This window comes from Lipophrys pholis (genome assembly GCF_963383615.2).
Source record: "Lipophrys pholis genome assembly, chromosome: 6".
NCBI lineage: Eukaryota > Metazoa > Chordata > Actinopteri > Blenniiformes > Blenniidae > Lipophrys > Lipophrys pholis.
The window spans coordinates 1,544,441-1,571,591 of NC_137629.1; the positions used below are offsets into that span (position 1 = coordinate 1,544,441).

Here is a 27,151-nt window from a genome sequence, read left to right on the forward strand (position 1 = left end):
GGCCATCAAAATGACTGGAGTTTAAGTTTGTTAAATCCAAACCAGGTTTCCTCCTTCCACACCCGAACCCCTCCTTCCATCAAGAAAACAAAGTGGAGTTTTCTCTATAGGACACTGACATGGCAGCCGGAGCAATTTTCACATCTGATTCTGGGCAAAGCAACACACGAGCACACTTCCTCCTCAAATGTCAAAGTACAAACATTTTCTTTTAGAAACTTTTAATGGTTTGTCTGTAAACACCTCACCATCTCCTGCTATTTTCACACCAGCAGCTCTTCAGGGACTCGCTGTTCGACAGATCCTACTCAGGTTATTTCAAACTAATAACAGCCTGCTCGTCTGCTCCCTCCAGCAAAGAGACCTGCAGATTAAAAAGCTCTGACAGCCGGTATTGATCCCATAACTGCGTGTTTCCCACCTCCGTCTGCACTTCAGAGTCATCTCCATCCCCTCCTCTGATGACTCGTCCTCCGTCCTGCAGGAGAAGAAGAAAGTGGTCAGAGCTGAAGAAAACTCCTGCTTCATCTTATCGACATCAACTCACAATTTTAGTCCAGGATTCAAGGAGAAAGGGTCAAAACACATAAAATTACATTTATAAGAATTTTCATCTTAGGAAAAGAGAAGAAATGAACATTTATGTAACTGAACCTTTCCTATCCCGACTTTAACGTCTCAGGGGAAAAACTGAGGCAATAAGTTATTGTGTAAACCTGAAACTTTTCCCAAACAAAAATGGAAAATTTTTCACTTGAAGACGCCGGATCGTTGAACTCAGTGGTGAACGTCACACTGTTAAGAATTTTATGTATGGTGACGGTTTCATGGGTTGAAGCAGCACAGAGTCCAGGATGTGGCTCGCTGAGCTCACATGTGATTAACCTCGATCTTTGAAGCGGGATTATTGAATTTGTTTGGCAGAGAAGAAAGAACGTTGCTGTAAATAGAAGAGATATTGAGTTAAACCTCCACTGAGTCTGGACCTGAGGAGTTAGAACGTCTGCGTTGGGCCTTACAGTCGTGGTTCACTGGTTGTTTGGTTTCACCAGAATGAAGCTCATTTCACTGTTGGCTGTTTTCCTCAGGATGAGGCGAACGGACCGGAGTTCTGGAGTTCTGTGAGGTTCTGCTCATGAAGCAAAACGCTTTAAAGACTCACGTCCAACTGATCTGATCCATTTGCTTTAATTCTTCCTGCCTGGACTGACGAGAACGTGCAGAGACATGTACATCAAAATGGTCAGCGACACCGCTGTGTGAGCGAGTTACTTTATTATTAATCAATTAGAATTAACATCGAAGTTATGTGGGAACAGTATTTTAGATCTCATTAGATTTTGGAGAAAATAATGTGGCATCACAGTCTTTTGCACCAGAAGGCATTGTAAGAAACATCACTTAATGTTGGACGAGAATATATTTAAATAAGTTGTTCGGTTTGTAAGTTAATAAATTCAGACTTTGTCACTGTCAAGTCAAGCTGATCTCCTGGAGGGAAAGCTTTAGACCTCACCCATATGCTCTTGCCCTAAAACAAGGAAACCATTTTGATTTATTCTTATTTAAAGGTTCTTATGCTCTCACTCTTCTAGTCCTATGAGATTGAGATGAATTCTTCTGAAACAAACCTTGACAGCCTTCATACGTCCAGTCACAAGCCTGGAAAGAGAAGTGTTTCCTGACCGTGTTCGATTCTCCTGCAAACCCTGTCATGAAGAGAGCGTCTGATTGATGGTCCAGCTGATTGTCCATTGGTCAGTCGGTGGAATGGAGCCGTCGTCAGGCAGCTGCCTCCCGCTGCAGCCATCATGAATGAGCATTTCACAGTGATTGTGTTTTGAAGCCGAGGGACCTCAGTGGGACGAGGACGCAGGAGGACGCAGGAGTCAGCAGTTTGCAGCCTCAGCGGCTTGAATTATAAATCACTTCTCATGTAGCAGGATGGATCTTGAAGCTGACCAAAGAATAGAAAATGATGAAAGGAAAAAGGAAGAAAAAGAGAAAAAAGGGGAGAAAAGAAAAAAAGAAACTGACATAAAAACGAATGAAAGATGAAAAAGAAAGAAAAAGAAGGAAAAAATGAAACTGATGAAAAAAAATTTGTTGAAATTCATCGAACGTCATGCATAATGTTCAATTTAAATTTAGTTCGTCTTCACAAACAAACAAGCCTCATCATTAAAACATGGCGACGGTCCTGTAGATCCTCCACTGCCCCCCGGAGCCGAGGCCTCCTGCAGAGCTGTCGGCTGTCTGCAGGTTTCAGGATTCTCTGTTTCTAGAGGAGCAAAGACTCCCTGCAGCTCTCCGGGTCGACACAGCAGATTAACCTGGTTACAGTTTACATCAGAGGCTCTTCCTGCATCCAGACGCCTGTTTGACACCTGGAGCTGCAGCAGGATTCCAGGTAACGACCTTTCTCTTTCTCTCTGTACACAGCTGATATTGTTCACAACTGAATGGAAATGTAGATAAATAAGTGTGGCAGGGAGACGGGAACAACTGGGATCCATGTGACTGAAGGTGAACCAATCCCAGACAGCGGATTAACATCCTTACTCATCAACAAACAGCAGAATCTAAGTAATAATACAACTTCTAGATTCACCAAGATACACCAGCTAGAGGAGGAAGATGCTCTATAATCTGATGTTAGAGGAGGAAGATGCTCTATACACTGATGTTAGAGGAGGAAGACACTCTATAATCTCAATATTAGAGGAGGAAGATGCTCTATAATCTGATGTTAGAGGAGGGAGGTGCTCTATAATCTGGATGTGAGAAGCTGACTTGGCACCATTTCAGCATTTTTATACTTTATTTAAAGAAGTTAGTGTGAAGAGTTGGAGTTTGTTTAAAGAAGTGAGGCTGGAGGAAACCGTTTGTTTGCTTTGGAGGAACAAAACATTTGATGAAGAATAAAATATGTTTCTTTAATCCCATATTTTAGTTTTAAAATACTGACGTTAATCAGTTGGGTGTCTGGCTCTAGCCACGGCACATAAAGACTCATTAATGTGGAAAAGACCGTCGGCCTCATCTGATACGGTTGTTATTAGAATCTCTTGTTTGTTTGTGATTAGAGGAAATTAGCTGGGTGTGAGTCGGAGGAGTGAGTCGAAGCGGCGAGCCTCGGTAACACGATCACCTAGGAGATGCTTTTCACACTCTCATCCTCACAAGTGCTCTCTTTAATTAAAGTTCCAGGGACGAAGGCGGCGATGACGACATGTGAGCTGCATGTTGGCGCCTCGCTCTGCTGATCAGTGTCTTGCTCCAGATTACACATGTGGCCCGCAGATTAACCGCCCTTGAAAACACGTTTTTCGAGACTGAACTGCTGAGGGAGTGTAACAGGACACGTGAAGTCAACTTCACTGTCTGGAGGGTTTATCATTGGAGGTTCATGTTGGAGGAATTACAAATTCTAGACTGTTATTTACAAAACCTTTGACAAACAGAATTTATCAAACAAGACGAGTTAAAAGAGGAACTGCACGGCTATAAATTAAACCAGCCAATAATTTCTGACATATATGAAATGACCTTTGCCTGCAGATTATATCTTGGTTCCCTTGGGCACTGTCTGTCCTCAGCCGGTCATAATAAACTAATCCAGAGAGAATCAGCAGTAAGAGCTGATGCCTTCATGTCCTCAACCTCAGTCGACTGTTATCGACTCCTGCAGCTCTGAAATAACAGAAATAACAATTTCACCCGCTCACCAGTTTGATTCAGCATTATTTAATATCATGAGAACTTTCATTTGACGGATTGTTGTTAACTCCTACTTACTTTTATTTAAAAAGTCCACTGATGCATGATTTATTTAATCTATTGCTGCATTTTTATGATTTTTACAACATATCTAAAGCAAACTACTCAACATGAAGACTCTGAGAAGCTCCAACAAATCTCAGTTCTGTGTTTGTCTCGGCACAGAAATCTGTGTTTAACTTGCACCAAATAACAGTCATGATTTCCTCTCAAAGATAGTTTTGGAAAGTTTTGCAGGTAAAATTCAGAAAGGTTTCCAACTCGCTCCAGCCTGCTTATTTTACAATACGAGTTTGCACCACTAGATGGTGTATTGAGTCACTTAAATAAGCAACAGAAGGAATAATTAAAACGTATTTTGTTACAATAGTGGTTTATTCTACACAACGAACAGATTCACTCCATTTTTACTGGACCAGAGGTGAACCTATGAAACAACCAATCAAAAGCAAGAACACAGAAGTGACTCAACACTGCCACCCGGTGTAAAAAATGATATTCCCTGTCTGAAGAAATTTAACCAACCCTAAAACTTGTAATGAGGTTTTCTTTAAGCTCCTTTTGAGCTGCTGTGTATCACGCAGTGTCCGAGTGGTCAGAGGTCATCACAGCCCTCTCACCTGTCACAGGTGTAACCCTGGAGGAGTTCATGATGTGCGGTTTGACTGACAGCCAGTGAAACGCCAGCCAGCATGCCTGTGAATGAGGAGGTGCATCATGTCAGCGTTCTCTGGTGAGGAGGAGTTTGAGGGGCTGGATCGCTGTGACTCTGCAGCCTACCTGAGCCAGAGGTCACACCTGTCAGAGAACAAACCAGGTAACACTCACATGTTCTTCTGTGCTGAAACAAGAAGCAGCTGCTCTCAATGATCCTGATTATTTTCATCGGTTTGACTTTTCCAGGGTTCACTGCGTTTATCTTCCATCTGTAAAGAAAGATGGTAAGTCTCACCTTTTATTCTTATATCTTACTCAGAATGAAATGTGAATAAATGTAAGACGGAGGACTGGCTGGTGTTCATCAGCAGTAGCAGAGGTTTTCAGCAGCGTGAGGATCCACTGCAGCAGAACTAAGCTTTCTGTTTGTGTCATGAAGTGCGTGTGGACTCAGTAAAGGTCAGTGGCTTCTTCACGCCGCTGACGCTCTGCATGATCAGTCTGAAACAATACACATCACACACAGCTGCCACGTCTCTTATGCATGCATCCCCAAACACACAATTCTCCATTTTCCCTTCATTGTCTTCTGGATGTGTGCAGAGAAGACGCTCTGACTTTTAGAGACGACTTCCTGCAACGAAGCACTCATTAGTGAAACATTAGCGCACACATTGGCAGGGGAAGGAGGAGAAGCAGCCTCATTTGATTTGAACCCCCTCGGTGTGTTGGGAGAAGCTCCGGCTGCCTGATGAGGATCAGTGGATGGCAGGAACCCAGTGGTCTCATTCGTACCGTATCGTGTTCCCACGTTGATGGAAACTGCTGCTGCGTGAGTCTATTGTGTCCCGTCGGGTTACAGTTTCATCTGCGACGTCACCGCCTGATGCCGCTGTGCCTGGAAGGAGCGAACTCCTCCGCTCTGAGCTCAATAAACTGAAATGAAAGACACTTGAGGAGATTAGCACCGAACCCGAACGAACCAAAACCTGTTTATTCTGCTCAATAGTACAACTGGATGAGGCTTAGAAAATCTATAATATGTGGGGGAAAAAAAGCCAATTTACATTCAATAAATGTCTTTGTGGAGAAATCAGATCATTTTAATGTATCAGAACGTAAGATTTTAAGTCTTATGAGGCAAATCTACTACTTTTATTCACCTGGTAATAAATCCTCATCAGGTAATATTAACACTGACCTGAGAGTTTGAAGAAATGATCAATTCTTTGTCTTGCAGTCGTTCAGGATGATCATTAAGACAAACTTTGAAAAATGGCATCTAATGTCAGGAAGCTGAATCATTAACCCCGTGGTGTCAGGAAAACATCACTGCAGAAACAGGAGGGTCTTTGTTCTGTTTGACTGGTGGCGCCGAGGTCAAAGGTCAAAGCTTCACTGACGTCATTTGATTTCAGAGCAAAGTGTTCAAACAGAGAAAAACAACTGTCAAAAGTTCAGTTATGAAAATATCACGACCACAAGTAATAATTTTAAATAATTTTAATGAATATAAAGCTTCCATATGAATCCCAGATAGAAAACTATTCACATGCTGATTAAACTACATTTTACCTGATTTAAATATGAACATTCATTAATTTACTCTTTTTTAAATTTATTTACTAAACCTTAAAAATTTTTTTTATTTTATTCTATGTATTTTTTTTAATTTACCGAATTCTTTGAGTTTATCAGGTCACGTGTTGACTTGCAGAAAATCTTCGGTAATCAAAATAAATTCATGATTTTCACTCCTGAGCAGGATGTTAAAACATGTTCGCAATCAAATATACAACTAAAGAACTCGTAGATTTGAAGTTGCAGAAACTCACATATATGTTTTAAAGAAATGCCACAGAACTTGTTTATTCATAAACCCTCCAACAATAATGTAAATAATAAGACATTGTTGAGAACAATAACCCTGAACAGCTGATCCAGAATAAAGTGTGTGTGTGTGTGTGTGTGTGTGTGTGTGTGTGTGTGTGTGTGTGTGTGTGTGTGTGTGTGTGTGTGTGTGTGTGTGTGTGTGTGTGTGTGTGTGTGTGTGTGTGTGCTTTGTTCCACAAACGAAGTGTAATAACCTTCCGAGCTCCTCCCCCTGAGACTCGCCGTCTGTTTACGTGACGGAAAGCAGCGGCTGTTTTTTTTATTATTTTTTTAATAGTTCAGACTCAGTGTTTAAATCCATGGGAGTTTTTCCAGCTGCTGATATTTGGGGGAAATATTCAGGATCGTTAAATTTGTATTACTTTAGGATGAAGCTATTAGGAGACAGGGATTAAACACAACTTAAAATATTATTGTTTTATTGGTTTAAACTTGAGGTTTCCTGCAGCAACAAAGAGAAAACACACCCTCACTCACAGAATATCACTTCTCAACGTAAACCGTTGTTCATTTCTTTGTCGACCCCCTGGTGAACATTTACTGGTGAACATTTACTGGTGAACATTTACTGGTGAACATTTACTGGTGAACATTTTGTTCGATCAGATCAGGAAACCAATTAAATTCCTTGACTATTCATTCTTTATTTGGAACCCTTCAGTCCTTCTCTACATAGAAAACACACGAGGACAAACTGAGTGAATAAAGTTGATTCTCTCACTGAGCCAACTGAAGCAGAAGCTGTTCTCTAAAGTTACTGTTGCTCTCAGCTCCTGTTCCCCCAACATTCTTCATCATCATCATCATCATCCTCAGAGTCACGGTACTGCTCAGTTAATGTCACCAGACAGTCCTGTGTACATTATTACTAATAAAACTAACACGGGAGTCACTGGCCCACCAAACTACATTTTCTATATTGAAGAAACTCTGAATGTTCCATTAACCAAGGTGAGAACATGGGAGCAGCAGGTGTTTGTTAAATCTGTGTGGTTCTCTTCCTGCAGTCGTTCAGAGGAAGCGTCAGACCCTTCGTCAACTTCAACGCCAAACACGATGCTGAGGTTCTCCACAGGGCCATGAAGGGCATCGGTCAGTTTTCACAAACATCCACACTCTGATAAAATATGAATCCTGTTATGATGGAGTCTGGAAATCTGCTGTGACCAGCCACAGTCGACAATAGAACTTAGAACTGGTACACACATATATACATACAGACGTACAGGTTTTATACTTACATACTACTCTTCCGTCGTCACTCTAAACTTCTGGCTTTGTTTACTTTTAAAACTTCCACTAATCTTATTTATCCAAATCTGTTTTCAACAAGCAAGACAAGCGAAGCGTTGCAGATATCTGTAACTGAATTGTTGATCATTAAAAAAGAGCATCCCGACTTCCTCTGGCACGAGTCAACGCATTTGTTCCAAATCAAATGTTTGCTGCGTTCTTATTACACACATTCACAACAACATTTCACCAACTCTACGTTTTAATGAGATCAATGTGATTACATTTTGACGGGTCACAAGGAAAATTGCAGCTCTCTGAGCAGAGCAGAGCAACTCGTGACTCAGCGTGATGTGATTGGAGAGCAGCACATGGACCCATCATGAGGTTTCTGGAAGAAGACACCTGCATGTCTTCGTTTCTGGCAGAAAGTCATGAATTAAAACCGTTTGTCAGACTGTCGGTGGAGGGCAGAATGTATGGAGGGCAGAATGTGCCAAAATTAAATAAATAAACACACCATTAAATAATTAATGTGTCTTTAATTTATTAAAATTGGAATTAAATATATAAATGTGGCATTAATTCATTAAAATATAAATTCATTTTATGTAAAAAAAACATATTTGATTATTTCACTATGTAATTATTTCATGGTGTATTTATTTATTTAATTTTGGCACATTCAGTCCTCCGTAATAATGAGCTTTGTGTCTCTAAATGTAGTTCATAATGAAGCCGCTGCCACAGTTTGCGTCTCTAAACACCAACTGTTGGAATTCTTCTCTTTTGGGTCTAATTAGAGGAGAACCTGTCGATTGTGGAGTTTGAAACTGAAGCCATGACGGAAACATTGTGCTGAGCGTTCTGCAGAAACGCCTCAGTAATGAGCTCCGGTTGTCAAACGTTCATCTCGATATGACTGCAGGGTGCAGCGGAACACTGTGTTGGTGGGAAGGGCTTCGTTTAATATCATGAGTCCAGCTCGAAGGATTGAAGAACAGTCTTCATAAACAAAGTATTTCTGATTTATTTCACAGAAACTGATTTATTTTAAAGCCTTATTTTTGTTTACAGGTTGATAATCTTGACACTGAACTAATCTCATAATGAAATCAAACTTTATTTGTAGAGCACCTTTCATACAGACCATTGTAACACAAAGTGCTTCACATGAAAAAAGTTAAAAGAAAAATTTAATAAAATATAATACACACACACACACACACCTGCCCGTAACAAACTATAAAAACTGATGTAAGAGTGATGTAAAAAAGAAATAATAATAATAATAACATTACAATATTACACTTGGTGCTCGGTCTGACATCCTCTTGTTTAATTTCCCATCAATCTTTGCACACTATGAGAACTTTAAAAAAACCAACCTGCCCCGGCCTCCCGTTTGCCCCTGCTGCCCTGGTGCATGGGGCTGAAAGTAATGCTGAATACATCCTAAATATGTTTCATGACCAAAGAGGTGATTCACTTGTAAATCTGCAGGTTATTGTGAGAAAAAATGCAAAACAACTCTAAAAATTCTTAAAAAAAGTTTGTGCAGTAAAGTTAATATGAACCACAATACCTAACGATACAGTATGAGCTCATCTTTATACTTGATATTGGTTTAGATTAAAAAAGAAAGATCTTTTCACTCAGTGAGAACAGAGACACATTAGAGCCTGAGCACGCCACCATCAGGACTCTACATTAAGCTGCAATCTTGAGAATTAAATCAAACTACCGGTATTTGGTATTGAATGAAAAGAACAGAGAGCAGTGCTTGTTAGTTCATCTGGTGCTTATTTGACCTCCAGGCACAGATGAAGACGTCGTCCTCATGCTGCTGGCATCTCGCTGCAACGAGCAGCGCCAGCAAATTAAAGCAGCGTACAAGAAGGCCTACGGAAAGGTGACGCATCCATCCATCCATCCATCCATCCATCCATCCATCCATCCATCCATCCATCCATCCATCCTTACTAATATTTGCAGTGTTTTTATGTATTTTGGTGGTTTACATGTTGTTTCTTTAGTAATTTGCCACTTTTCTCTTCATCAAATTGTGTGATAATGTCTGATGTCAACTTGTTTGTTTGTTTGTTTGTTGCCCCTGAGTCTGTTTCTGCAGGTTTCTGAGATTTGATGAGATTATACTTTATTCATCCCACAATCTGGAAATGTACTTGTTTCAGCAGTGAAAAGGGTAAAACAAAAAACCCAAAAAAAACAAAATATATAATATACCCTAACCTGTAAACTCTGAACTGTGAAATAGTTTCTATTCTCCTCTTTTTAGTTTTTAATTGAATATTGTATATTGTTTGTTCTCTGCAGGCCTCCTATAGCTCAGTCCAACACTTTACAATGTCACAGGCACACATTAATAAACTAGTGAGGGAACAAGCATGATTGTACGGAAGAGTTTTAGGGCCACTGAAGAAAAAAAAATTCGGAGGCTAAAAAAAACTAAAAACCTTTGTGGCCCCAGAAAAAGTCGAAAATCAAAGTCGAGATTTTTTTTTTCACGGTGGAAAAAAAAGTCCGTCCATCCACATGCCAGCGCTGTGACTGCTTCCTCAAAATGTATATCAGGCGGTTTAATGAAGTGATGAAAAGATGCTTCAGGACAGAATGTAGCTCATAAACACGGTGCAGTTATCATCAGTATCATCAGTATCAGGACCAGAAGAGACAGAGCAGCCTGCTGCCTGGTTCTGTAGAGGAACACAGTTATCATCAGTATCAGGACCAGAAGAGACAGAGCAGCCTGCTGCCTGGTTCTGTAGAGGAACACAGTTATCATCAGTATCAGGACCAGAAGAGACAGAGCAGCCTGGTTCTGTAGAGGAACACAGTTATCATCAGTATCAGGACCAGAAGAGACAGAGCGGCTGCTGCCTGGTTCTGTAGAGGAAGTTCATCGAGTACGAAGGACAAAGGCACGGATCCCGGGCTGCTTATTTAAATGTTCTTATTAATCAAGGAAATCCTGTGTAAAATCACACGTCTATAAGCAGTAAGCAACCCGATATAGTTCGAATTAAGTGATTTAATGTGAATTCACATCTACGGGCAAATGATGAGGGATGGATAGACGTCTCTCCGTGAAAAAAATAAATCTTGACTTTGATTTTCGACTTTTTCTGGGGCGACGAAGGTTTATTTTTTTTTTTAGCCTCCGAATTTTTTTTTTCTTCAGTGGACCTAAAACTCTTCCGTATGATTGTCAATACTTATATCAAAATCTGCATTTTCACAGCAAATAATATTTGATCAATCAATGAAAAACATGAATGGTGTACAGAATCAAACATATGCCAACATTTTGGAAATGAGATGGATCATAGATCTATAGAATTAGTCCCTCCTCTCTGCTTCGGCATTTGAATGCATCACAATGAGTCAGAGAATTACGAACCAATCAGAGGCCGCCTTCCAAAAGGTACAGACCACATGGTATCATTTGACCAATCATGTTGCTCGTTACTGGGCGGAATACAAACCGGAGGTCAGTTGCGAGTTGTGTACTCGAGATGATAATTCGCTATGTTTTGGCAAAAAAAGATGAATTTAGATAAAATTACACGGTGACAAGTAGTGATGGTCGTTATATATATATTTTAGAGACTGTGAGCAACTCGGCCGTCATTTTTTGTTCGTCTTTTCTGAAAATTGACCGGCTCGCTGCCTAAAACGATGCCCTGAGTTTGATAGAGAAAAGACAGACGATAGAGACGCTACAACAGGGTATAAGGGCAAAATAACAGAGAGAAATCTTTTTTTATTGGTTCCAACATTAGATTTCTATTTTACGATAACTGAGAAAGTTTCCTCCCTGAGGTGATTAATGGAATGATTCCCTGCGCCTCCGTCCTGCTCACGTGATCCAGTGCTGGCGGCTCGTGCTGTTGTCACCTGTGGATTGAAAGCAGGGGGGTCATTTGTAATTTGCTTTCTGTGGAGGCTTGATGAAAAGCATTCTGGGAGAGGTAATGGCTGGCTCCAGTCCAAATGGACCCAGCAGCAAGGAACAAGAGAATATCACAGAGTAGTTTCTGGTAAATATCTCAATAACATGGTGTTTTATATAAATGAGCCATTTTCAGTGCACTATAAAGTGTAACGGCTGCTCTAAGCAGGAACATGTCTCCAGTCAGAACACTCTCCGACTGATTCTACCCAGAGGTCATCATTTCTTCAACTTTTAATAAAACCTTCATGCGCACTGGCTCCCAAATATTACACTGAAAAATGGGAAATAGATTTTTATGTGAGAAGACAGAAGGATTATGTAATCTAGAAATAAGGAGACTTTCTTTTAAAGACCTCATAAATTCAGAGACCAAATACATTCATGGATGTGAGGAGTGAACTGGCTGTTCACAGTGGATTAAAGATGGTTGTGGGTGTGTATGATGTTACTCGTGCTCAGCAATAACGGGAAAAAGCTTTTTACTTTTTGTCACCTAAGCAATGTGTAGTTGTACTATTTATGGTGCAGTAATGCAATTCTGTCCTGAAGTAAATAATGTACTTACTCCAGTATCTGTGTTCTTTTGTTGTAGATGAAAGTAGAGCTGCTGTGATGCTCACTGAGTTTCAGCACAAACCGAATTATAGGGCGTTGTCCTTCTCTAACATCTAGATAATAGAGCATCTTCCTCCACTCACATCAAATTATAGAGCATCTTCCTCCTCTAACATTAAGATTATAGAACATCTTCTCCTAACATCAGATGATAGAGCATCTTCCTCCTCTAACATCAGATTATGGAGCATCTCCCTCCTCTAACATAAAAGTATAGAGCATCTTCCTCCTCTAACATTAAGATTATAGAGCATCTTCTCCTAACATCAGATGATAGAGCATCCTCCCCCACCTAACATCAGAGTATAGAGCATCTTCCTCCTCTAACATCAGATGATAGAGCATCCTTCCCCACCTAACATCAGATTATAGAGCACCGTCCCCCTCTAACATCAGATTATAGAGCATCTTCCTCCTCTAACATCAGATTATAGAGCACCTTCCTCCTCGAACATTAGATTATACAGCATCATCCTCCTCTAACATCAGATTATAGAGCATCGTCCCCCTCTAACATCAGATTATAGAGCATTTCCCTCCCCTAACATCAGATTATAGTGCATCGTCCTCCTCTAACATCAGATTATAGAGCATCGTCCCCCACTAACATCAGATTATAGAGCATCTTCCTCCTCTAACATCACATGATGGAGCATCTCCCTCCTCTAACATCAGATTATAGAGCATCTTCCTCCTCTAACATCAGATTAAAGTTCAATCATTAGTTGAATTCATGTGAACACATTCTGTTGCTCTTCTCATCATAAGTCTTCGTCTCGGCTGCAGGATCTCGTCGGCGCGTTAAAGTCCGAGTTGGGCGGATTGCTGGAGAGTCTGATTGCGGCCCTGATGACGCCGCCCGTCCTCTACGATGCTTCTCAGCTTCACAAAGCTCTCAAGGTAACAGCTTCCTGCTCTCCACCTGGTTTGGGTCACAGACCTTCAATGTGCTGAAACGTGATGCCAGCAGTTTAATAGTTTTGTATATTTTGTGGTTTGGTTTATGAACTTTGAGACATTTCAGCATGTGAACAAGCAGGGCTTTTAGAGAGAGAAGGTTTTTAAATAAAGAAACAACTGCTAACAAGGCACACGATCATACAATAAAAACAAGTAGAGATTAAAATTCAGCAAATGAAAAAAGGAGAGTAAATAAAATTTAAGATTTCTTAAAATAAATGTAATAAAAGCAGAAAAACACTATAGTGTTTTGGAAAGTCTGAGCAAGTAATATAGAGTTTAACACGACTATCATCCCTCCATCTTATCAGGCTTGTTTCTTCTAACAGTTATATTCCAGCTGTTTTCATCCAAACCTCTTCTGATGTTGAGCAGAAAACACGAAGTGAGAAACTCCAAACAAACTTATTTTAATCTCGACCCGGCAGGAGGAAACGTTTCTCTGTGGAGCCGCTGAACAACAAAGTGAATGTTTAGTTTTCTTAATGGAGCGAAGGTCTGCAGGTTGTGAAGGCAGCGGCTCCGGGGCTGCTTGTTGCTCCGCGGCTGTTCTTCCAGATTATCCTCTCACCAGAATCACTGTGTTCATGACTGAGACGAGCTGAAGGCCGAGGAAAGACAAGGACACGACAAAACAATGAACTATTCACTCACAAAGGAGGATTTGTGTTATTGTGCCTCAGGTATCGTACTATGAGGCTGGTCATGGTTTCATTGCTTCACATGGTTATATTATTGGATGTTCAGGGTCAGACCTGCACAGATCGTGCTCCATGGAATTCATCTTCTAATAAGTTCATTTTCATAAGACGGCTGGACTCACTTTTCTCTAAGGATTGAACCTTGTTGGGATTTATTCAGCTGCTGGCTCCTCGGTCACAGACACTCATACATTTTTTGGTTTTAAACTGAAATTGCAGAATGATGTATCAATGGAAATGATTCCAATTTATTGAATTAATGAGTTTATTTCAGTGTATAAAATATTGAATGTTAATTGAAATTGCTTACAGAGTGAATCCTTTTGATTAAATTAGCTGCCACACCTCTCATGGTCGACGTGATCGGGGATGTTTTGTCTCTTATGCCCGGTTCACGCGGCAGGATAATGAGGCCGACTTTGTCTCAGATTCTCCCTTTCCAACAATCATCATGAGATAATCTGATCAGATGATCCTGCAGTGTGTGGTGTGTCAAGACTGCTCTCGTCTGCTCGGAAGGAAGTCGGGACTGCTCCCATCTCTAATCCGGGATATTGAACATGTTGGATTGTTTTGGCCGAGTTCTAGTGGTGTGGTGTCCCCTGAGGGGACAACCACCACGAGCCTGTTGACGGTGACGCGTAACCAATCAGAAAGCGAGGTGACGTCGTGGCCAGGAAACGCCGGACTGGACCGACAACCATGCTCCCGTTGTCTCCACTCCTTTCTCCTTCTTCTTCTTTGATTTCTTAACGGCGGATGGTTTCTCCACTCCTTTGACCAACGCCTCTTCTTTTCAAAAAGTGTTTTTTCGGATAAAAACACCACAAACGTTCGCCAAAGCATCCTCTTCGTCCGCCATGTTTGTTGACGTCTGAATTCACGTTTGATCTCGAGAGGTTTTCTGAGATTTCCCGTCTGATGTGGGGACGTTCACGAGTGAAATGGGTTGGTGTGTGGTGTGTTGATGTACACCACACACTGTACCACCACAACAGTTAAACCTGGGATTATTTATCTGTGTGTGTGTGTGTGTGTGTGTGTGTGGGTGTGGGTGTGGGTGTGGGTGTGGGTGTGGGTGTGTGTGTGTGGTCTCTTAGGTTTGGGAAATCTGCCGACAATTTTAAAATCCTGCCGTGTGAACTAGGCATTAGTGGAGACGATCAGGTTGATCAAAGTGTTTGATCCCTGATTTGGGACTTTTGACATTACAGGTAAAATATGTTGTATATATTTTAATTTAATGCAAATAAACAACACGCACAATGTCCCTGAGTCTGCATGTCAGACTGTAGCATGAGGAAGCTCCAGAATGAAGCGGTTGGAAATGACTACCTAAAGTACTATTCACACAGGATTAGTATTACCTGGAGATCTCAGGTAATTTGTGAATTCCCTCCCACGTCTGTGTCTCTTGCAGTGCTTTTGCACGGGATCAGCAAACTCTGTATTTTACAGGAATTTACTGACATTACAGCCTGGATATGATGTCAAGTATGTGCACGCCCTAACATCCACTGTTGTCGGTTGTTATGCAGTCGTCATGGCAACAGTAAACATGTCAAAGCAGCAATGTAACTTGAGACTATTGAGCAGCGTTTGTCAGGATAACAGGCCGTCAGGGCGTCTGTATTCATCCTTCTCAACATCCTCTGATATTTCTCTCTTCTTCTTGGTCTCATTCAGCCGTTTCTACAAACGGTCCATCGGCCTGTTGTGTGTCGGCTCCTACTCCTGCATCTGCACCTAGAATCCTGTCAGTAGTTCTCACCGCAGCCTCCATTATTCAACCAGGAAAAAGAGAGAAAAGGCTGCACGAGACTAGTATTATCACAGGACCAAGGTGTTCGGCAAAATAATGTGGGTAGTTTGCTTTGGAATTTTTACTTTACAAATTACAGACATGACACATTCGCACGGGCTGAAGATCAGACATCCTCCACAATTATTAAAAATAACCACTGGTCCCTATAATACTAATCCCGTGCGAAAAGGGCTCGAAAATCAACAAATCACAGTGACTCACTAGCACCACCTAATGCTCAAAAGTGGCATTACTGGAGTTTTACATACTGCACCTTTAATAAAACAGCTTTTTCTTTTCTTTTTTTTGTGTCTCTAAACACTTTGAACAGTCGGTAAGATGAAACCCCATCCATCATCTCCATTATGTATTAAAATATAGATTTGTACATCCAGTACTTGCACGTCTATTGTGGCTCACATATAAAATCGATTTGTTGTGAACCTTTTACTTTTTATAGCTCATTCAAGGCTCATAAAGTGTGAAATGTGTTGCCTGGGGAAAGTATGTCTGGACCCTCTCACATGTTATAAGTGGAGCTTTTTTCCCTCATTATTCTGGAAATGAAGTGTTCAGTCGATGCTTTTAGAGCTCGGAATGTTCTTAACACACCTGCTCCTCCATTAGTCTGCTATGTCAGATATTTCTGTCTGGAAGGTTACCACAGCCTTGAAAGGAGAACGTCAAACATCATTTTCTTTTGCCCTCAATCCACTCATTCTGTGATTGCATATGACCACAAATTACACATCAATCACGATACTTTAAATCTTGTTTTTACAACCAGTTGGTTTAATGAAAGCATTTCTTTGAGAACTACCATGTTTTCTCTCACTGATCTGATCCATCTGTATTGTGTTTGGTTCTCAGGGTGCAGGCACTGATGACGAAGTGCTGATTGAGATACTCGCCTCCAGGAACAACCAGCAGATGAAAGAAATTGTCAAAGTGTACAAGAAAGGTGAGCCAACAGAGACAAAGGGTAAATGTGGTGAGTGAGGACGATTAAAGCTTTCACTTGATCGTCTGCAGCATCACAAAGAGATTCACCTAATACACACACCGCAGTTAAAGAAATACATTTGTTATCACAACACATCGTCACTACGTTTGATTACTTTGCTTGTGTTCATGGCATGAGCAGCAGAGTTGAGTGTTCAATACAGATAATTTAAGCTCACTTTTCGATTGCTGAAACTCGTAAATAAAGCTCTGCTGCTCATCCCACAAATGCAGTTCTATATAAAAGAACCCACAGAATGTGACCAGTGTGAGATTTATCACAAATATTTAAATTCCCTTGTACCACAAGCAGATGCATCATGAAGCTTCTTCTCAAATTAACTGTGAAAATTATATGGAAGGAAGAGAGGAAAACCTACTCAAATCAAAAACCACAATATACAAGATAGACTGTCCTCACAGCCTCTGGGTGCATTAAACTGAAGAAACAACTTAAAGATGCATCAAACTGAGAGTGAGACTGTGGATTGAAGTAATGTAAAATAAAAAGAATGAAAAACAATATTCACAGAAACAGCACTGGACTGAAAAGTAACAAAAATGTAGATTTAAAAAAAAAAAAGGCAAATAATAGCAGTTAAAACCAAGAAACACCTCCTTCGTTTCTCTGCTGTTTATATTTACACTGCAGGAGGAGGTTCTATGTTCCTGAACCAACAAAGTCCATAAAGAGAGAGACATCCAGTCTAATCTGAGATTAACTCCTTCCAGCAGTTCAAAGTTCTCCTATCCTCCAGTTGTTCTCCTCCTCCTCCTGTTCTCCTCCTCCTCCTGTTCTCCTCCTCCTGTTCACCTCCTCCTCCTGTTCTCCTCCTCCTCCTGTTCACCTCCTCCTGTTCTCCTCCTCCTCCTCCTGGTCTGGTCGGTCCAGAAACCTTCAGTATTCAAAGTTTCTAGCTCCTCCTTGATTTTCCTCATTTGAATATTGGATCATAGGAGCTGCATTCAGAATCTGCTGTGTCTGTGTGAGCTGGACTGGCTCCGCCCACACATGCCCATCTTGGGAAGAGGAGGAAGTACTTCCTCTCGTGGTGCCATGTGCCAGAGCAGAGCTGCCTAATTGTGGGAGGAGTCAAAGGGAGGGCCTACCTTGATTGGGATTGGCTAAACCCCCGATGACACTATATAGGGTTTGATTTCTGATTGGCTGGTTGGAGCAACACACTTTTTAAACCTGAAACAAGCCAGGGACAGAGAGGACAGACTGTCTTCACTTCTGGGACGTCAGTCCAGGTATGGGGACGAGTAGTACTGCTGGAGAACCTTCAGGAAGTGGATTTAGCAGGACCCTTTAAAAGATAATCTATAAACACATTTTCTCTCATTATTGACCAGAGTTCGTGTAGTTTAGTATTGTTTCACAGAAGGTCAGAGAAAAATAAAAAAAAAGCAAAATAGAACAAGTACAATACTTTATCACATAAAAAAAACAACCTGTCCCACTCGTCCAAGTGTCTGTGACACGTGCAGAAGCAGAAACAGTCTGAAGGAACAGAGGAGCACAGAGGTCATGAACCCACTAATGAACAGCCCCCCCCCCCCCCCCCCCCCCCAAGGGGTCTGTAGTGGGAAGTTTAAGCTTACTACTGTTCCTCTGCTCTTCTTCCTTCCAGAGTTTGGCAGCAAGCTGGAGAAAGATGTGTGTGGCGACACCTCAGGGTTCTACCAGAAGCTGCTGGTCATCCTGCTGCAGGTAAACATTAATCCCTCTGGAATAACAAAAACCTCGCCGGAGCCGTTGTTCAGTGAGGAGAGGTTCAGGTGTGACTGGAGGAGGGGAAGGTAATGAAAGCGCTCTCCACTGCAGCCCGAGCTGCTCTGGTTCGCCCAGAGGAAGGTAATCCTGCTGGTTGGATAATGTAATCCTCGGGGGCTACCTGGACAGAGACACTCAGTGTCTCCATCCTCAATGACCTACTTTCTGTTTGTCTTCCTGCTCTATGTGAAGGGGGCCAGAGAGGAGGAAGTCGACGAGGGAAAGATCGAGAAGGACGCAAAGGTACAAGGAAAGAGATCTGGAATAAAAACACACGAGAAGTTTATCACAGATTCATCAACAATTCTAACAACAATGTTTCTTACATTCCGATGATTTCATTTCCATCCAAAGCTGTTAATTGTTTAATTAATAAATTAACAAAGTAGATGAGAGGCACCTCATAGACGAGATCAAAGGAGATCAGCGTCTGTCGCCATGGAGACGCTCCTTGCTCACTCAGCTCAGTAGTTACCTGACAGGCTACTTAGCATTGCTATGAGCTAATATGCTAACAATGCTAACTCTGTTCCACAAACAAAATGACATTGGTGAAGTTCTGCGCTCTACCGAGTGTAGCTCTAGTTTCTTCTTTGCTGAGGTCAGAGTTCATAATGTCACAATGCAGCTTCAAGCAGCGTGAAAAATTAGGAAAAAGGAAAATAAGATGCAGGAGCATGTGCCAGAGATGGCCCCCGTGCAGCCGGAGCAATTAATTTGATTTTCACTCCCTTCAAAGGCCGTCGTGTTGAGTATGTGATCATAATTTTGATTCAAGCCTCCAATGAGAAACAAAGCCAGAGACCATGAGAGCTTGAGGCGAGTGCAGTGTGCAGAACACTCAACAGAGTCAATTCATTTCAGATGTGAACCTCTGGGAACTGGACATCTTGTTTAAAAGCCACTTCTCATTACTGATATTGAACTGTGAATTGGGATTCAGCACTGATGAGCAGCACGTACATGTCGTCTGTAGTGGTTGCTTCTCTTCTCGAACCACCAGAGTCGTACGTGATCGTAAACTATTTATAATTCTTTCAAAACAATTACACTAAGATCAAACTGGGGTTAATGAGAAAAGCATTGTGTAGGGATCAGGTGCAGAGGACAGGTCCTCTGGTCTCACTGCAGACGGAGAGAAAAACACCTATTTGTGGTGTTTTCACGCAGCATGAGAGGTGTGATTCCTACTCTGGCTGCGTCTTTGAGGAGTCAACACACCAAACACATGCTGTGATCTGCCTTCCAGGACCTGTTCGCCGCCGGCGAGGCCAAGCTGGGCACCGACGAGGAGAAATTCATCTCCATCCTGGGCAACCGGAGCGCCGAGCATCTCAGGAAAGGTGAGTCAGTTTGTGTCTGTGAGCGCCGGCTTTTTGATGTGTACACAGCGTGCATTAGAAATACTGGAATACAGAGCAGTTTAGGGGAAACAAAGAGTGCAGAGGGAAGCCACAAACCTTTGAAAACACTGGTGAGAGCGAGGAGAGCAGTTTAATGATCAACACCGAGCAGAAGTCCTGTGGGTCAGACGCTGTTTGCTGCAAAGTGAAGGCAGACATGAAGGAAGCAAATAAGTCTGTCAGATACCTGAGTGGACTCACAGACACTGAAAAATTAAAATCGATGGAGCAAAGAAAAGTGCTGATATCAGACAGACACACTGGCGTGTTTCAGTTTGTTCTTCTAAAGACGAGACTCGTTCTTAAATAACGTCTGTAACCAAAACAACACATTTGTCTACCGGCACATTTATAAAATCAATGAATGGTTTATTTCAGTGACAGTTTAGTGCAAAAATGTAATTTTGTACATTCAGTTTACAGTGCTTAAAAGTTCACACACACTTAAAAGATTTTTTTTTTTTTTATTCTATTTTTTTCTGTAGCCAGAATGTGTCCAGGCTGAAGCCAAGTGACCAGTGATACAAGAGGAACAAACATAAAACATAGCATAAGTAATAAAAAAGAAGAGAAAAACAAACTATTATTGTTAATATCATCATATCATCATCATCATCATCATCATCATCATCATTATTATTATTAGATTAATTAATTGACAATTTAATAAATTGAAAATAATTGGAAAAGATTTTAGTTTTCACTCGAAAAACACTGAAAGAATTTGAGAAAACAGACGGAATCAAACCAGGAGACTCCTCTCTGTGCTACTGGCAGGCTAACCACTGCACTGCTGTGCGGCTCATAATGAAACCAACACGTTTTGTACTGCAGCCGTCAGACACACACATGTTTTCCTGTGTGAGTGTCACACACACTGAGGGTTTTTTTAAGTGCACTTGAACTTTTAGGGATTCAAACTGGGCTTTTTAGAAAATGGTTGAGAGTGTAGAGCTGGTCATTCTCTGGCGTGACGTTAGAAACAGGACGTACCAGAAGCAGAGTCACAGTGACCCTCTCATATTGCTCAGAAACAGAGAATCTCACACGATGAGTGACGATGAAGTGGAAACACACTCATGTTAAATATCTTGGTTCCACGTCACCGTCGGAGTGTCGGTGTTCTTCCCTGCAGTGTTTGACGCCTATAAGAAGCTCTCGGGCTCCGACATGGAGGACAGCGTCAGAGGAGAGACCACGGGGAATCTGGAGGATCTAATGCTGGCCCTCGGTAAGACCCACACCACATCACAGAGATTCTTTATTCATCACACAGCGACAACCAGGACGTTCCTGCCGGGTCGTCTGAGCTCAGCTGTCAATAAGAATAAAAGCCGACAGTAGAAATCAGTGGAAACAACCTTTGTTCTCTTGGTTTCTCTTCAGTGAAATGTGCCAGGAGCATCCCGGCCTTTTTTGCAGAGAGTCTGTACAGATCTATGAGGGTAGGTATCCATCCATCCATCCATCCATCCATCCATCCATCCATCCATCCATTCATCCATCGTGGCAGGAGAAGCTGACTTGGGATGGGAGTTTATCAGGTTCAAATCCAACAATGGTCACCACTGTGTGTTCCTTGACCTTTGACCCCTATCAGCTCCCTGCAGCTGTAAAGTGGCTTCACCTCCATGTCCTAAACATACGAGGGGTTAAAGTTCCTCTCCCAGAATCCTCTAGGAACCTGAGGATCCAGTTCTAGTTGTTGATGTTCGTCTCTAATAAAAACTTCCTGGAGGAAGTTCCTCTTCACAGTCAGACTAACTGGTATTTCCAGCATTTTATTTTGGTGGGACACCCCCGGTTTGTTGACGTCTCAGCGTCACAGAACCTCCTGAAGGTTCCCGAGGCTTCGTGTCACAAGATCCCGTTTGTCCTCTGGATCTCTGCACATCTGGATTCTCTGAGGAAAAAGCTTCAGTTTCACTCCATCCAGACTTTCTCCAGGATTCAAGGCTCTTTCCTTGACAAAGTCTGGAGCTTTTTCAAATGTTGATGTTCTGGCTGGAGCTGCCGCCATCTTGGATATCCCACAATCCCTTGGGGCAGGTTTCCCAAGATGGCGTCAGTCAGGAACCATCAACAGTTTGATGGTTTGTCTGGAAACTTCTGGACTTTGTTGTGAAGGATTGAGGAACCTGCAGGTTGGAATGAGAGGAGAGGTTCTGGTTTGGTTGGTCCTCTGGACAGAGTCTGTCCCTTATGGAGGACAGAGTCTGTCCCTTATGGAGGACAGAGTCTGTCCCTTATGGAGGACAGAGTCTGTCCCTTATGGAGGACAGGATGAAGTTTTATTCTGGTAGAGTAACTTCAGTGTTGTAAAAGGATTTACCAGAGAGGATGAATAAAGTTTGATTAGTTTAATTTAGACTATTAAACGAATAAATGCAAATGTTTAGTTCTTCATCTCCATCAGCCTGCAGGCGGCTGGTTTCTCCTCCAACATGATTCTGTTGGTCCAAAACAGAATAAAAGATGTAATAAAATAAAAGATGTCTGACAACTCTTCATTACACATATGAAAATGTGTAAATGCAGACGTTTGTTTCTCGTCTGAACTGAAGCCAGATATTGTTCAGAATGCTGAAATGATTATAAATGCAGCTTGTTGGTTCATTTTAATGTAATATTGTGAAAAGAAATGGAGGTTAGGTTTGTTTGACTCAGTAAAATTGCAGGCAGTGAAACAAACTGGCTTTATAAGATTCAGGCACAGAGTTAAGTGAGATATAGAAGAAGGATCAAATAAGATTTACTTCTCACGTTTTACACAGGAGTTCTGTCTGTGTGGTTTGAGTGAGTTTATATAAGAGCTTCAGGGACACGAGTATTAAAATGAGGTTTCTGACTGTATAAGAACACTTTAGTGTCAGAATCTCTGATTGAATGGAGGGATTAGTTGATGAATTGTTGACGTTATTTAACTGTTTGTAAAGCGAGCGGGAACCGACGACGAGACGCTGATGAGGATCATGGTGTCGAGGAGCGAGGAGGACATGTTGGACATCAGGGCCAGCTTCAAGACGAAGTACGGAGCGTCTCTGTACACCACCATCCAGGTACAACACTCACCTGCCCGAAAGATGTGTGGCGTGTGATTCACGGCCTCAACACCCTCGACTGCAAAGCAGCGGCTGTGTTGCTCCGGTCCTGCTGCTCATCCTCCCGTCGGCGCAGTGATGGAGGGCGGATTGCTGATGAGTTTTAAACGTCTTTTCACCGCAGCTCCGGTGAATTGATCCATTCTCCCGGGGCAGATGTTCCCTGAGCCCAACTCCCCCCGGCCGTCCATGAATAGGAAACACACTCTGACATGACTTTCCAATAGACGTGGGGAAATATATAATAACCAGTGTTTTCTTCACAGTTTCTGGAGACTAATTTGAAACTTGATTACTGCAATTAATATTTCCATAATTCCTCTTTTTTCATCAGTTTTCTGCTTTTTTCCCACCAACATTTCTGAGAACTCTTCATGAATAGATCTTTCTCACAGCCGATAGTTTGATGCGTCAATCACACGTGTGATTAAGAGCATTGATCATTGACCGTCCTGAACACGAAGAACAGCTTTAACATCACGAGCTCAGCGTTCCACTGCTCCACCGCGCCGCTCAATAGTCTCACAGGAAAATACAAGCAGCAGACATGAGGCGTGGAAACGTTCCTGGTGGCCATTTAAAGTGACGACTCCTCCAGGAACACGATGAGGTGCCAAACTGTCAAAGATCAACGTGGAAAAACAGAAAAACATGACGTGTATTTATACTCAGCAGCTGAAATGAAAGGGAACACGTCACTTCGTGTCGTTCAGACTTTAATTACGTGTATTTCAGTGAGCGCCGTAGAGTTTCACACGGAACCCAACGTTTCCACTCAGAACATTAAAGATTATTGGACCTTTTAGGAACCGGTCAGGCTCCACAGCCGCTTTGTCACAGTATTTTAGTGTAAATGACGACGGATTGTGTGAAATGTGATCTTATCTCTACTGTTTCTTACTGTGACTGACTGGAGGACGGTTCAGTGCAGAGGTCTGAGACCTGCATGTGGCTCTTCAGCTCCTCTGGAGCGGCTCCATGAAGCTTTCACTACTTAAGTCCTGAATATAAACATTTTTCTGTTTTTTTCATTTGCATTAACACGGATTTTCTAAAACGGTCTTATCTCCCGGACACAGCCAGAGCTTTGAGGGAAGAAAGATTTAAAAAAAAAAAGGAGGAAATTGATGATAAAGGGAAAAAGAAGAAAAAAGATTTAGAAAAAAGGAAAACAAAGAAAAGGAAAAAGAAAAGAAACGCAGCTGGCTTCATAAAAATACTTTTTACTCTCCTAACAAACTTTATTTTACAAATATTGTATATTATATACACATATTACAAAATATGTTGTATGTATAGAAATGTCTTTTTAGATGTTTTTTCATTATTTCAGATATTTAGCAAATTTTATTTGATGGAAAATTGAGAAAACGGCTCTTGATTAACGTCTGACTAACTATCATCAAGAATGAAAAGAATTTTCTGTAACAATAATTCTAATATTCCCATGATAAGGTTTATACGCTGCACAGCACTCGATGTACAGTGATCGTCATTAAAAGTTATTATTATCTCCTGTACACATCAGGGATAATATCTGATATTTACTTATATTCAAATAATACTTATTAGTATTTATAAATCTGAGCTCAGATTTAATTTATGTTCATTTTGACTAAATTCCATACGAACATCACGTCTCTGAGGATCTTTCTGGAGGACGGTGATGCTGATCTTCTCTGTCCACCTTGTCATTGTAATGAAGTCCGTTCTCCTCCGCTGTCGGATTGAAGGTGTGTGTGAAGCATCCGTCAGTTATTTGCAGAAGGGTTGGTGTTTGAAGTGTTTTCCTCCGCCCTGCTCAGTATAATCACACAGACATGGCTGACAGGTTAATTCCAGTTATTATGTTGGAAGAGGAGCGGAGGGTGTAAATACTCTCCTTTGATTCATCAAATAAATAAATAACGATGGCAGCTGTATCCAAGAAAGAAAGTACTACCATTCACTGTTTGATAAATGAAAGGATTAATTTTTTTAATGTTCTGAAAATCATAAACCGTGTTGTCGTTCAGTTTGATATTTCTTACCTCGCAGCTCTGCAGGGATTAATTCCTCCCACAGACACTTTGCCAATAATCTCTGTTGAGTGTGGTAAAGTGTAGGTTTTTAGACGAGAAGATTCCACGTGGGACGATCCTAAGATCCTAAGATTCTTACAAAGCTGAAATATTCACATTTCTAAGGCAAATACTCAAGAAAATGATTTCATATATGTAAATCTTCATTGTAGTAGAAAAATCCTTCAAATACTGAAAAAGACTGAGATACAACTCCCGCTCTAACGCCCTCCTGATGAAGGAATTCATGAACATTTTAATCTTAAATCCTTCTAATGATGTTTGTTCTACCTCTCGTCCAGGTTAATACAACTTTTACAACAAAAAACCTTTTTGCTCCAATTTCATCAAACAAAACTAGTCTGGAGCCTAAAACACCACATGCATGTGTCTGATCCTGCAGTGGATGTTTAGTTGAATTAACATTTTAAAGACAGAAAGCTTCTAAAACAATCAATCAAGTATAAATATAGTGATCAGACTGTTTTCACCCAGAAGAGACGTGAAGAACATTTATATCTATGTTTGTATGACCAACATCAGGCTGAATGTGAGACTGACATGTGGCGAGGACGCCATGGGAAGCAGCTGTGAGACACGCTGCCATTGTCATGAACACACAGGAGAGAAACATGTGATTTGTGTTGGTATGAAAGCAGCGGAGGGTTAAGGTTAGGGTTATAAAGTCTCCTTCGCTGGGTGTTTGCAGGAGGACACGACCGGAGACTACCAGAAGGCTCTGCTCTACCTCTGCGGTGGGAATGACTGATGCAGCGTCATGTGTTCAGCGGCGCTGAGCGATGAGCTGTCGCTGAACACGAGGGGAGGATATTGATCCACAGCTCTTCTTCTGCTTCTTTCTGACTTCAGCTTGCTATTGACTGGATTAGTGTGAATCACCTGCTTGTCATCTTGACTTATTACAGCATCTGCAGCATGAACATGGGTGACGGTGCGCCCGTCTGAACGGAGTCTAATGGCGGTTTAATGGCAGGCGCAGTACAAGTGGCCGTTTCTCTTCCAGTTTACGTCATCAGCAGCTCTTTGTGCTCCTTTACTTCTGCTCCTGTCATATGCTAAGTGCGACTCACAGAATACAATGGTCCTGCTGAATTATTAAAAGCGACATGTCCACTACCCTGCTGCTCTCATTAAACACATGAGATGCTGAGATACTTGAGATGTCACCGATCAATAAATAATGGGCCACTATTACACATCTGCTGACTCACAGGAAGACTTCTCACTGCCTGCATGAAGGAGCCAGATGTCAAACTGAAGCATGTCCAGAGGTCAGTGCGTGAACAATGAGTTGAGTGTGCAGGATCTCAACCACCAGGGGGCAGCAAAGCTTAAAGTGAGACTTTCTGTATTCCTGGAGTCTTTCAAGTTGTAGAATTTCAGAATATTTCAAACAGTTAAAACCTTATGTATTGATAATCTCAGGGTTTGACTTCATTCCATCCACATCTGAAGGTGCAGCTTGTTTCAGTGGAGGCTTTTCATCAGTCTTTTACCAACATTAAGATAAAACACTGCAAAACCGGGAAAAAAGATTCTTTCTGATAGATTTTATTTCATGTTGATCAAGACCTTTGTGCAAAACTAAACGGAAACTGAAACAGAACTAAGAGACGTGTGGGAATTGTGGTTTTTGAAAGGTTCTTACATGATTATCGTTTTACATTTGTGTCAGATGAGATTGTGGAGAGTGATGACAGAATAATAATCTGCAGAATTACACAGGAGCCGTTAAGTTTCTATCACGACTGATCACATGAAAATACAACAAAAATATGACACATTGTTCATTTACATAAACATTTTCTTTGTTCTATGTTTGCGTGTCTCATGTCTGAAATTCTGTCAAATTTAATCTCTTTGGAAACCTTTAAATCTGAACAATTCAAAATAAAGGTTTGTGTTTGGAAATCCTCACTACAGCAGTCTGAATCAATATGAACCCATGAAAGTTTCGTTGTAGTTTAATTTCTTCATTTGGATCCTTTTATTTTTTGGAATCCGTTCTGTGACGCTTAAAGCGCCTCAGTGATTTCAGGAGGATTTACAGACATCAGAGTTCAGGAGAGAGAAAGCAGCAGTTTACCTTCAGGTTTTCCTGCAGTTATGTAGACGTTTCATGTGCAGCCATGCGAGTCCTCCAGAGAGTGATTCCCAAATCCACAACA

The 27,151-nt window shown here is 41.4% G+C and overlaps 1 protein-coding gene across 1 annotated transcript; it reads left to right on the plus strand.

The window, feature by feature from the left end:
* The first annotated feature begins 4,574 nt into the window (after window positions 1-4,574).
* anxa5a (annexin A5a) lies at window positions 4,575-26,899 on the plus strand. Its single transcript, XM_080465100.1, has 13 exons — window positions 4,575-4,597; window positions 4,684-4,721; window positions 7,338-7,422; window positions 9,381-9,475; window positions 12,941-13,054; window positions 16,490-16,580; window positions 18,256-18,335; window positions 18,591-18,641; window positions 19,648-19,741; window positions 20,937-21,032; window positions 21,188-21,246; window positions 22,738-22,860; window positions 25,672-26,899. Exons 2-13 carry the CDS (start codon window positions 4,719-4,721, stop codon window positions 25,729-25,731), a joined length of 951 nt encoding a protein of 316 aa, XP_080321226.1. The 5' UTR covers window positions 4,575-4,597; window positions 4,684-4,718; the 3' UTR covers window positions 25,732-26,899.
* The last annotated feature ends 252 nt before the right edge of the window (window positions 26,900-27,151 follow it).